General features: G+C 41.0%; 1 protein-coding gene across 13 annotated transcripts in view; it reads left to right on the top strand.

Moving 5' to 3' along the window:
* The window catches only part of EIF4G3 (eukaryotic translation initiation factor 4 gamma 3), a 906,783-nt gene that overhangs the window by 637,239 nt on the left and 255,444 nt on the right, over window positions 1-14,100 (top strand). For all 13 annotated transcript variants that reach the window (XM_069240075.1, XM_069240074.1, XM_069240071.1 and 10 more), the window contains one exon: window positions 2,997-3,194. In XM_069240075.1, coding sequence (XP_069096176.1) covers window positions 2,997-3,194 — 198 coding nt within the window. The remainder of the gene's footprint in view (window positions 1-2,996; window positions 3,195-14,100) is intronic.

The raw sequence follows: 14,100 nt of genomic DNA, 5'->3' as shown, positions 1-14,100 counted from the left end.
GATTTGACCTGAAATTAGGAGCGTTACACTCTTCTTTGAGGTAAACGCTCAAACGACAGTGCTATTCTACAGATACACACTTAATGATAATCCATTATTCATGTCTGTGTACAATCTTTCACAGGGAGGGAACTAAACATCTGTCAGTCATGGCCTTCTTCATACCAGCATGGCATCTTTAAAAGAATTTCTAGATGGATAGTTTCATGTTATTTCCAGGTTGCGCGTGCTGGATAAGTTTTCCGATATGGACTCGACCAGCTGAAATTTTGCAGCAGTCCAGCGATTCGCTTTTCCCAAAGGGACCCTGCCCTCAATCTAAGAGGGTCTACCTTAAATTAGGTATTTAGGCTTATACACAAGTCTTTTTTCCACACTTTTTTCTACATTGCAGACACACTGAGTGTCACTATAGTGAGGACTAGGTTGTTGTTTTTGGTCCTTATGAAACGCCACTTGATCCGTAGAGACTTCTACAGGCGTGAAACATGTTGACCTATACCCAGGAATAGAAGATGTTCTTCTTTTCCCTCACTTTCTGGCAGTGAGTGCGAGAGCATCATCTCTGGCGGCACTCTGTCCTTTGTTTTAACCTTGACATAAACCCCACTGATAAATAACCATATAGGGTTATGGGTCCCACAGTCAATTTTAATATTCACTTTCCAGTTCCTCACTTTCCTCCTCCGACAGGGCCAGTACATCCCTGCACTCAACCAAACGACGTTGTCCAAAAGATCTCTGGCAATGAGCCCGTCAGACATTGCAGCGCCAGTTCGACGAGGAGGAGGGCCAAGGATGAAGCATGACACCCAATTGGGTGTGTGAAAGCCTTTGCTTCTATTTATAGAAGTGCCTAGAGTCCTATTTAAGGCTCCTAGTTGGGACTCTGTGCCTCCAGAACTGTGTACCTTTATGCAATAGTTATATTAGGGGACAGCACACTGGACCGGTACTATTCCCCTTACCCCTCCTTTTTTGAAGTAGTTTCATGTTTTGCCTGTTACAGCTATCCAACAAACTCCTTCATACTGGGCTTGGAGCGCCTTCTACTCAAAGGAGGGTGATTATTGCTGTCTGGTTAAGAAATGTCGCATTAGCAAAAATATGTAAGACTGCCACCTGGAGGGTCTAGCCATGCCGTCAGTACTTTTACTCTTTAGAGGAGGATGCTGTAGCTTACGCTTTAGACAGTCAAGCAGTTTTAACAAGCCAATGTAGTTGATGTTGCTTTATTCTTATATTTTCCTTAAGCTGTTCTATTTTTGCTGCTGATTATTGGAAACCATGGTTTAAAGGATGAGCTTGCAACCAAATTCTTTGTTTGACTGTTAGTGAGCAGCCTATGATGTAGAAATAAATGTGAGTTTTTTGTAATCCTACTTCTGTATTGTAGTTATATTCACTGATGTTATAAACTACTCTTCCTTGACTGTGAATAATTTCAACAGTGAATTACTTTCTAATAGGTTAGTTATTGCCTTTCAAAAGAACCGAGGCTGAGACGCTACCAGTGTAGTTCATGCTGGAAAATGGAGATTGATAGCTCTGTATAGCAACAGTGTACCTTTTCAACCTTGTGCACTCTTGGGTTGGCATGCACCTTTCCCTTCATCTTTCTCTCTGTAATGAAGGTTTTTAGCGATTCCTGTTACTGGTGTAGCATATTTTCGGCTATTTGTTGCAATTGTGTCTTTATATTGATTAACATGTCATTCCCATAGAGAAGCTGAACTTATTACTGTGGAGGTGATGCATGTTTTGGGGAGTTTTTATGCCGACCTCCAGTTCACGTTTTATTCATACTGGAAACATTCCAGAATCCTCACAACCTGGAGGGAATATTCAATGTTTATGACTTAAGTAGGGATATCTGCGCTGCAGAACTAGGATTTTCAAGCCCTTCACCATCCCCCTTATTGCAAATCTACTATAATACAAATCAGCACTATTTCTGAATGTAGACATACCTCAGTGTGCACTGAGGCCTTCACAAGGTGGTTAGTAGCATTTAATAAAAATCCCTGTTAATAATGCAATGATTTTTCTGAGTTTCATGTCCTACAGGTTTACCCTGTTACATGCTTACCTCCCCTTCCCGTGGTGCATTTGCAAAGTTGCAGTTTGAGGGATCTGTTGCATAGTTGTTTAGATATTGATTCTAGTGCAATCATCCAGGTGGGTAAATCATTTTTGTCCTCTTTTGCATCACTTCATCCGTAGCTAATTCGCAGATTGGTATTTCTTCGTTTCCCATGTGAGAGCAAAAATGTTTTTGTCTCAGTTATGGTTATCATAAATATACATCAATAGGGCAATCTTAAATTTTTTCTTCCTCATAATGAGGATGCATCTTTATATTGCCATTTCATTGAATTGAACACGTTTGCTGGGGTTCGATGATTTTGAGAGTATTGACCTTTTATGTCAAGGCCTTGACACAACAAAGCTTGTTAAAGAAAATGTAAATGCTGGGAAAGTGGTCAAACCTGACATCCGCTGTGACACTATATGAAACATTTAATTCATTGTGCAATTGAGTATGTGTATTTTAAAAGGTCTTTAAGCGCTTCTCCACTGCCATTTGTAAGGACTGCGGGCTGGCAGTTAAATCAATTAGATGATGAGCAGTAGGGATTTTGCTATGTTTATCCAGCCAGTTCTGTATCCCTCCCTGAATGCAGGCATGTTAGTTGGATCTCAAGTGCACAGTCATGAGTACTTGCCAGCTTTTAAAAGTAACTCGGATAACAATAAATGGCAGATTGGGTCTGCCCCATTTGATGGCTGGATGAAGCTGTCCACCTATACCACTTAACTCTCAGAGATGTACCTACGTAGTCTGTTCTAACCAACCCTGTTGTCTAGGTTATGCAATGGTATGTTGTTGCACTGTTTATTTCTAAGAAAGTGTCTAAAGTGGCCACAAGGCATCATGTTTTGCACCTTATAAATCCAATGTTTTAATCGATACAGTGACTATTTTTATTTACCAGGAGCTGTTCCGGAAAGTACGAAGTATCCTTAACAAGCTGACACCTCAGATGTTTAACCAGTTGATGAAGCAAGTCACCGACCTAACTGTGGATACAGAAGAGCGTCTGAAGGGCGTCATCGATCTGGTTTTTGAAAAAGCTATAGATGAGCCTAGCTTCTCTGTAGCATATGCCAACATGTGCAGGTGCCTTGCAACGGTAAGAGCCCAACAGGAAATCAGTAGGTTAGATAACGATAGAGCTGAGGCATATTGTATTTTCCTACAGCTTTAATAACATCATGTTGTGTAGTCTATGTCCAGAACACAATCCTGCACCTGTGCAGTGCTTTAGGTAGAGGTCTTGCTGGTTTGCTAGACACTTAAGGCTTTGTAGCTTGTTAACTGCAATCTTAACTGTTTTCTTTATGATGGTTAAGGATTAGGATGCCTGCTACTTGTGCATTCTTCAGAATTGATGCTGTGATAAAATAATTTTTTATCTAAGGAGCTATCCAATCTGATCTACTATTTGTCAGCCAGATTTTCACGAGGGTTGCTACACACCAAGCATTTTCTGCAGGCATTTCAGACTCTTGTTCCTTTCAAGTGGGTATAGTTGGTGACCAGAGAGCTGAAAGAAGTAGAACATGATCTAGTCCTGTATGTGTGTTTTAAAAAAAATATATATTATTAACCTAACATCAGGTAGAAGTACGTATCAGGCTAAACCAAGTTAATTGTCTGACAAGCCCTTTAGTTTTTTTTTTCTACTTAAAATTAAAAAATGAGTAGCATGGACAGTGAGGTCAAGCTTAGAGGATGTTTGCTGCCCTGTGTTGCTGCCATCCCATCCAGCTAATATCTGCGCTCACACCTCAGCATCATCACCCTGCTCTCTGCCACACCCAGTAGGTACAGCTCTTCCATTCATGATGAGAGTGTATTTTGGGAAACTTAACTGCTGTCATTTTGAGAGATTACCTTTCTGCATCATCATAAGCTAAAATGATGTCGTGTCTGTTCTCGGATCTTGAGAGGAGGAAGAACAAAACAGCTTCCCAGTGGACAATACTGAGGTTCCGAAAATAAACAGGGAGTCTAGTTCTTAGGAGTTTACTTGAGATCTTAGTCAGGTAGGACATGTCTGGAACAGCAATACAGTAGAAGTATGAACATTAAGCTGGTTAGTTACCTTAGGGCACAATTTATAGTTACTTGAGGTAATTCTTAACTATACTATTGAATTTCTATGGTTTTGTAAGTTTAAAATGTGAGCCTAGCTATGACCTCCCTGTAACCTTTGTTTTTTTGAGTAAATTTCTGTTCCTTTTTAAATTTCCCAACTATAACGTCCCTGTAGCGTTTAGTTTTTTCAGTGAATTTATATGTTGGTATATGTGTGTGTGTGTGTGTGTGTGTGTGTGTGTGTGTGTGTATATATATATATATATATATATATATATATATATATAGCATGTGTAGCTGCAGATACACATTTAATGCATTGCTTCTGCCATCTAGTGTTGAGTTCGGAGTGTTACAAGCTGTTTTTCTTCAAAGAAGTCTTTTCGGGGTCACAGGATCGAGTAACTCCTCCTCTCGGTCATACTGCGCATGGGCATCGACTCCTTTCGCTCTTAGATTTCGAATCGGAAACTATAGATAACTTTCTTTGTTTCGATTGCGCTTTTCATCTATAGTCGAGCCGATAGTGCAGTCGAAAACCAATTTTCGCCCTTCCGGGCGCGAGCGCCCATCTCGGGCCTGTTCGGGCCTACTGCGTTGAAGTCTGATGGATCAGACTCCATTCCGATTCTGTCCCCGCTGCTACACGAAATTTTCATATACAGATCAACACCTGCTATGTAATCTGTGTCTCTCTTCCGATCACCGAGAAGAGGATTGTGAAGCCTGAGGATCGTTCTGATCCAAGAAGACACTACGTGACCGGAGTGCCAGGAGATTGGAGGTGGCATCGAAAAGTACCGAGTATATCGACACACTTGAGAAGAACAGGGGCAGATGGCAGTTTCCATTCAGGACACCGACTCCGAAGAAGACTCGGAGGATGATAACCAAATCATCACTGCTGGCCAGCACGTCAGTACGACTGCCCCTACGCCCACTCCAAAAAAAAGTCCTCCAAGGCCTTGGGTGCACCACTGCCTGAGAGCCATGGTTTGACCCGTAAGAAAATTCTCGGTGACTGACCAACGGGTTCAGCGCCGAAAAGGCCACACCTACTTCGATACCGGAGTCGAGCAAAACCACCAAAAGCTCAACTTCCGAACTGAGTCAGCGTCCACACTCTTAGGAGTCAAAACCTCTTCTTCCTACCTCAGAGCTGAAACAATAGGCTGTATTTTCGGGCCCAAAAAAACTGCAAACTTTGGAGCTGAAAAAGTATTTCTACACAGAGGAACAAGGACTTTCGATCCATCTAAAGCAGAGTTCCAAGCCATATGATGAACAGTCCTCTAAATCATCGAAACCATCAGAATATATTTCTGAGGACACTGAAATTCAACCCATTCTCGAATTTATGGATGAGAGACAATCAAGGATCCATATCCATAAAGAGACTGGCAGAATCATTACTGCACCTCCTCCACAGACTAAAAGAGAGTTGGCTTTTCAGGAATATCTAGATACTGCTCCACCACCAGCAAAGATTTTTCAACAGAAGGAGAAGCCATTACCTCTGCATACTTCTCCCCCTCATTCACCACAACTTTCTTTTTCACCACCACCCACTAGCCCAACACCTTTGCCTTCACCAACTCACTCACAGACTTATTCTCATGGTGATACGGTTGATCATTGAGATCTGTATGATCCAGATCCCATACCTGCTAATGACCCAGACTTATATCCTTCTAAACCTTCCCCACCAGAAGACACTACTGCTTACACGCAGGTCATTTTTAGGGCAGCAACGTACCACAGGGGTACTTATGCACAGTGAGCCTTTGGAAGAGGATTTCCTTTTTAATACATTATCCTCCACACACTCACATTACCAGTGCCTCCCAATGCTACCTGGCATGATAAAACATGCAGATGAGATAATTAATGAGCCGGTTAAAGCTAGGGTTTTAACACCACCCATTGATAAGAAATATAAGCCGGCACCTACAGACCCTGCTTACATTACCCATCAGGTACCTCAAGATTCAGTGTTTGTCAATGCCGCAAGAAAAAGGGCCAATAGTCATTCGTCAGGGGATGCCCCTCCCCCTGACAAAGAAAGTAGGAAATTTGATGCTGCTGGCAAGAGGGTAGCTACACAAGCAGCTAACCAATGGCGAATTGCAAACTCACAAGCCTTGCTAGCAAGGTATGATAGAGCTCACTGGGATTAGATGCAGGAGCTATTACAACACCTCCCAAAGGGGCATCAAAAAAGGGCTCAACAAATTGTTGAGGAAGGTCAGGCCATAAGTAATAACCAGATACAGTCTGCCCTTGATGCTGCAGATACAGCAGCTAGAGGTGTGAATACTGCTGTAACCATACGCAGACATGCATGGTTACGTTCCTCTGGATTCAAACGAGAAATACAGCAGGCAGTACTGAATATGCCCGGTTTGGCCCGGAGGTTGACACCACAATAGAAAAACTCAGGAAAGACTCAGACAGCTAAAGCAATGGGAGCCTTACACACAACACCTTACAGAGGCTCCTTTCGTAAGCAGCAATTTAGAGGAAGATTCAATCCCCAATCTACGGAGGCTTCTACCTCACAGCCTAAACAAGGTCATCAGCAACAGTACCAGAGAGGGAGATTTAGAGGCTCTTATAGAGGACAACCCTTTAGAGCCAGAGGCAAATTCCAGGCCTCAAAAAATGTCACTACCCCAACAAAACAGTGACTTCATAAGCATGCCACAACCCCACATATCTCCTGTGGGGGGCAGACTGCAGCAATTCCACTCCCAATGGCAAAATATCATCACAGACCAATGGGTACTCTCAATTATCCGCAATGGTTATCGCCTAGAATTGATTTCTACTCCTCCAAATATTCCTCCTCGTTATCACAGGTTGTCCCCAGAACACAATGTTCTATTACAACAAGAAGAACAATCGCTGTTAATGAAAGAGGCAATAGAATTAGTTCCAAAACCTCAACACGGAACAGGGGTATATTCACTATACTTCCTCATTCCCAAAAAGGATTGCACTCTCAGACCTATTCTAGATATCAGACCACTAAATCTACATATCCTGTCAGAACACTTTCACATGGTAACTCTACAGGACGTCATTTTGCTACTACAAAAACAAGATTACATGACCGCATTAAATCTCAAAGATGCGTATTTCCATATACCCATCCATCCAGCTCACAGAAAGTACCTAAGGTTTGTGATAGCCGGAAACCATTACCAATTCAAAGTTCTACCATTTGGCATAACAGCTCCGAGGGTATTCACAAAATGTCTAGCAGTAGTAGTAGCTTACCAAAGACAACACATACATTTCTTTCCTCATCTAGACGATTGTATAAAATTGCTTGATTTTATTAGCCAATGTCAACAATACACTCAGTACACAATAGAAAACCTACATACATTAGGGTTCACTCTCAATTACCAAAAATCCCATCTTCAACCAGCGCAGGTGCAACCTTACCTAGGTGCTATTGTCAATACACAAAAAACCTTAGCCTATCCAAATATACAAAGGATACAAGCTTTCCAAAATCTCATACCACAAATGCAGCCAAATCAACAATATACTGTAAGATTTATCATGAAACTAATGGGAATGATGGCATCCTGCATAGCAATAGTACTGCATGCAAGACTAAACATGAGAACACTACAACAGCGTCTCTCAACAGTGGTCTCAAGCACAGAGTCAATTGCAAGATCTAGTGTTGTTAGACTGCCAAACCCACAAGTCCCTTCAATGGTGGAATCTCAGCAATTTAATGAAGGGGCAGTTATTTCAAGACCCTGTGCCTCAGACCACACTAACAGATGCATCAATGATAGGTTCAGGAGCTCATCTCAACAACTTTACCATACAAGAGGAATGGGATTCAAAACAGGCAAATTATCACATAATCCATTTAGAATTATTAGCTGTATTCCTTGCCCTAAAAGCCTTTCAACCACTTCTCAAACACAACTGCCTTGATAAAAACAGACATTATGACAACCATGTATTAGCTAAAGAAACAAGGCAGGACACATTCATCTCAACTGTCCCTTCTAGCCCAAATAATATGGAAATGGGCAATTCAAAATCACATCCATCTACTAGCAGAATACATTCCAAGAATTCACAATCAGCTAGCAGATTTCCTAAGCAGAACACACCAACAGATACATGAATGGGAGATTCACTCTCAGGTACTTTAACAGTACTTTCAGACGTGGGGGACACCAGAATTAGACCTATTAGTAACAAGCGAAAACGCAAAATGCCAAAACTTTGCATCCAGAGACGCACACCCTCTATCCAAGGGCAATGCTCTGTGGATCAACTGGTCAGGGATATTTGCTTACACTTTTCCCCCCTCCCACTGCTTCCATTTCTGATCAACAAACTGTCTCAAACCTCTCTCACCATGATTCTCATAGCCCCCACATGAGCACGCCAACATTGGTACACAACACTCCTAGACCGGTCAGTAGTACCTCCTACAAACTTCCAATCAGACCGGATTTGCTTACACAAAACAAGGGACAAATCAGACATCCCAATCCCAGTGCTCTCAACTTAGCGATTTGACTCCTGAAGTCATAGAATTTAGATACTTGCAACTTCTGTTAGAATGTATGGAAGTTCTCAAACAAGCATGCAAGCCTACAACTAGACAATGCTATGCTAACAAATGGATGTGATTTGTTTATTAATGTCAATCTAAAAATATGACCCGCTTAAAGCATCAGTACAAGATATTGTATGCTACCTACTTCATTTACAAAAGTCAAATTTTGCTTTCTTATCTGTTAAAATCCATCCTACTGTTGTATCAGCATATTTGCAGACTATACAACATACCTATCCCTTTAGAGTTCCAGTTATCAAAGCCCTCATGGAAGAACTAAAACATATCATTCTGCCTAGAACACCACCAGTTCCTGCTTGGAATCTCAATATTGTACTCACAAGACTAATGGCTCCACCTTTTGAAGCTATGCATTCCTGTGAGATTCAATTTCTAGCTTGGAAAGTTGCTTTCCTAGTAGTGATTACTTCATTAAGAAGAGTTAGTGAAATACAAGCTTTCACTCTTTAAGAACCTTTTTTCCAAGTACACAAACAAAGTTGTACTTAGAACTAATCCAACATTTTTGCCAAAGGTTGTATCACCTTTCTGCATAAACCAAACAGTGGAATTGCCAGTCTTCTTCCCACAGCCACATTCAACTGCAGAAAGAGCCCGCAACACTGATGATCTTAAAAGAGCTCTAATGTATTATGTGGATAGAACAAGAGTTTAGAACAACTAAACAGCTTTTTATTGCTTTTCAACAACCACATAAAGGTAATCCTATCTCTAAACAAGGATTAGCTAGATGGATTGTTAAATGTATTCAAACATGTTACATTAAGGCAAAATGGCAACTTTTAAAAACACCTAAAGCACACTCCACTAGGAAAAAAGATGCTTCAATGGCATTCTTAGGTAACATACCAATGGCAGACAAATGCAAGGCTGCCACATGGTCCACACAACATACATTTACAAAACATTACTGTGTGGGTGTACTTTCAAAGCAACAGGCCAATGTTGGTCAAGCTGTCCTAAAAACATTATTCCAAACAACTCCAACTCCAACTCCTACAGACTAGCCACTGCATTATTTTGAGGAGCAAACTGCTTTTTAGTCTATGCATAGCATGTGTATCTGCAGCTACACATGCCATTGAACGGAAAATGTCACTTACCCAATATACATCTGTTTGTGGCATATAGTGCTGCACATTCACATGCACTCTCCCTCCTCCCTGGAAGCCTGTAGTCGTTGCAGTTTATTATTTGTACATATGTATGTACATTTACATTTGCATGGACATCTATTTTACTTATTACTTTCATAGTACATTTACATTCTTACACTCTACTCCTTCCTTCACCATTTTGCTGGAAAACAATCTAACAAAGGAGTTGATGCCCATGCGCAGTATGACCGAGAGTGGGAGTCACTCGATCCTGTGACTCCGAAAAGACTTCTTTGAAGAAAAAGATCTTGAAACACTCCGAGCCCAACACTAGATGGCGGAAGCAATGCATAGCATGTGAATCTGCAGCGCTACATGCCACGAACAGATGTACACTGGGTAAGTGACATTTTCCATATATATATATATATAAAATACACCTTACTGTATGCTTTATGCCGAGCTACCTCACAGGGGTGTTGCGTGGTACCTGGCACCGCACCCTGCAAATAACATAAATTGGAACTCAGTAGAACATGAGTCACGCGCACTCAGAATAAAATTCTCCAGTGTGAATTATTGAAAATGCTCTAGCCCCTACAGCGCGTTTAACCCTTATGGCCTCTATCACGCATCAAGGGTCAGTGATACCAACCACTCAAATACAAATCATGTTTGAAAAATAAAACTAACATAAACAGAGGACAGGCAATTCACCATTAGATACATAAATCAAAAAGAGCTTGGTCATCTTGGAATGGATAATATTTGCATACTATGCCTAGAAATTGAAATATGAATTCCATATGGTGCATAAATGTATATCAAAGTGAATCCTCCAATTTTAACAAATATTAAATATAAACATATGCACAGAGGGTAGCATCAGACAGAAATTACACAATGTTTTGCAAGCTGCCACCGTTAATCCCCAATGCTGACATGATCAAATAACCCACAACATATATAGATATGTTCAGGTGAATTTGCAAACATTGACACGTTTTAATGAGCATACACAGGATACATCTAACAGAGATTGCACACTGTCACCATGCTGATTGCAAATATCATTAATGTATGAAATAAAAATCTTTACCAATAAATGTACAACCTTAAAATATCCCATATCCAGCCCAGGTGAGTGTAGGTTGGGACATAAGTCTCTGGCAATCATAATGACCTGTTATGTCAAAGAATAGATAGGAAACTAATCATAAAGCATAAGTGGGCTGTCTCTGCATAATGTGGAATTCAAATAAGCTGTGCTGCACCGTAGCTGGCTATATCCGTATCAAATAGTTGTCATAAACTGGCATGTCTCTGTGTGCAAGACATCACCAAACTTTCTAGTATGTTGCCCAAGTGAGCAGATGTTATTCCCAACAATTCCATTCCACATTTCCGATAAGCCAATATTTTAAACTCTTCACAAACTGATGCCAACTACAAATAAAATATTAAACCTTGTGAAAAACATAAACCAAACCATGTCAACCAGTGTTATCATCTATGATGTGTCGGAAGATTAGGGTTGGGTATCCCCGCCGGGGCCTTCTCTCAAACCCAGCTCTAAGGGTGAAAGTCCCTTCCTATTTTCTCTGGAATAAAAAAAAGAAAAAAGGTATCACTTTTTACACAGGACTATAAAATAGCATACTAACACAACAGTTTCAGAAGATATCAAAATGTAATAACAGATATATTATTCCAAATGCACATATAAAGCCATACCAGAGTTAAAACTATTTGAGGTTTTGCTGTTAAGCTCACTAATTAGCCTTGATAAAATTTCCTTAGCTTGGCTATACTGTTGCCACTCCCGCACCCCAATGATCCAATCTAACGTGTTCTATGCAGAACACTCTTAGCAGCTTCCTGTCACTGTAATGATGTGTCTCAGTGATGTGCCAGCAGGTAATTCTTGTCCCGATTAGTGATGGCCCTGGTATGTTCCAAGATCCTCTTAAGCACAGGATGTATTGTGCTCTCCACATATCTGAGGTCATAGGGACATTATAACACTTAAGTGACATAAGGTATACTGCTTGTGATAAATTGTGTTTTCCGTCTGTGTTCAGTAGTGTAGGGAATTGCAAATTCTTTAAAGTTGGTTAAATATAGGCATGTTTTGCAGTTTCCACAAGCATGAAAACCTGTGAGCTGGTGACCTCACATGCTGTTCGTACCCTTCTGCTGCACTAGTTCAGGCTTGACCAAAATGTCTCTGAGGGATCTATTCTTATGGTATGTAATGCTAGGTGTATTACTAACTACATTGCCGATAATAGGGTCACATTTCAAGAGACCTCAGTTTTTTGCCAGGATGCCTCGTTCTGCCCCCGATTAGATGTTCATTGGGTGATCACTCTGGTGGGGTGCTCTTCACAGTTAACACTAGTCATTTTGCTGGGATCAAACAGAATCTTGTTCCTTGGTTGTGAGCTTACTCTTTGAATAGATTTGTCTAACACCCCCTCAGGATAGCCACGTTGGATGAAGTGTTCTACCATGGCTTCTTGTTCAATTGGAAAGGTGGTATCATCACTTCAGTTTCTTTTGGCCCTCACTAATTCGCCATATGGTACTTAATGCATGACGTGAACTATTGCCTATTGTGGGTTTCCTATGTAGTATGGAGGTGACTGTTAGGTGATATGCAGACCTCTACATCCAGTAACTCTGCACTCCCTGCCCATGTTACTTGAGAAGTCAAGATTCAAATTATTGTTGTTCAAGCTGTCCACAAGGTTAGTTGCATCTTGTTCACTGCCTTGCCATATCAGAAAAAAGGTCATCAGTAAACTTCACCCATAGTATTATCTGCTCTGTCATCTATAAATTCAGGTGCAAATTGGCAAAGCTGTGGGGTGGAAGGGCTAAGCAGGTGCCCATCACAGTCCCTTGTGTATCTATATAGTGTGCCATTGAAGGTGAAGATGTTGTTATACAGAACTGCATCATGTCCAAGAGCATGCATGTGTATGCATAGTACCAGACTGGTCTCAACCGTGAATAAATGTTCACACGCTTTCAAGCCATCTCTGTAAAATGCTGGTATATAGTAACTTGACATCAAGGATTATTAAGAGGTAGTCAGATTCCCACATGATCACCTCAGTCCTGTTGAGGAATTCATTGGTGCCCTCAATGTGGGGTGGTAATACTCCTACCAGAGGAAGCAGAAAATGATCAATATACCAAGATAGATTTTCCAGTGGACTATTCCTGAATGTTACTATTGGTCCGCCTGGAGGATTGGTGAGCGATTTATGCACCTTGGGTAGTGAGTATAGTGTAGGTAGTCCGGGATGTTAATTCTTAAGAAATTGGTACTTCTCAGTCTCTATCAGACCCTTGTTCTTCCATGTGCTGAGTTTGTCCCAGAATGGGACAATAGTATTCCTATATTCCAACTTACTGATAATGGTGTAGAAATTCCTATTGCCTAGCTATCTCAGAGTTTCTTTAAGTTGCATATCGTGGGCATGACTATGATATCCCCACCTCCCCTTATCATCTGAGCAAATTATAATGTTGGGGTCACTGGCTAGGGTATCAGTGGCTTTCCCTTCACACCTTGTGATGTTCTTTCTCATTCTGTTACCCCTAGACTTCAATTCTTTGAGGTGATTAACCAACTTCTCGTGGAAGGCAACAGTCATGTCAAAGCCTAACACAGGTGTAAATTTGGATTTATCTTTAAATTTCATTTGTATGCTGCATTCATAAAACAAAGTCTTGATCCTGCAAACTTTTTTCAACATCGTTGATCCTGTAATTCCACCAAGGTAGTGAGAAAGTCTACATCTCCTACACTTAAATCATCTTGGGCAGGAGGGGACACAATGTAGGTGTGCCCCTCACTTTACGCAGAATCCCACTTGAGTGATAATCACATTTAATAGCTAATCGTGGGCAGTACGAGGTATCCTGGCAAAAAACTGCAGTCTCTTGAAATGTGACCCTGTTATCAGTAATGTAGTTAGTAATACACCTAGGATTACATACTGTTGAAATAGATCTCACAGAAACAGGTCAGTCAAGACTGAACTAGTGGAGCAGAACGGTGCAAACAGCATGCTAGCACACCAGCTCACAGGTTTTCATACTTGTGGAAACAACAAAGCATGCCAATATTCAACACATACTCTGCATACTCCTGCCATCTGGTGTTGGGTCCAGATGTGCGCAAGTTGTTTTTCTTCTAAGAAAGTCTTTCA

The sequence above is a fragment of the Pleurodeles waltl genome, chromosome 6 (assembly GCF_031143425.1).
Source record: "Pleurodeles waltl isolate 20211129_DDA chromosome 6, aPleWal1.hap1.20221129, whole genome shotgun sequence".
NCBI lineage: Eukaryota > Metazoa > Chordata > Amphibia > Caudata > Salamandridae > Pleurodeles > Pleurodeles waltl.
This window is presented reverse-complemented; position numbering and strand designations above follow the sequence as displayed.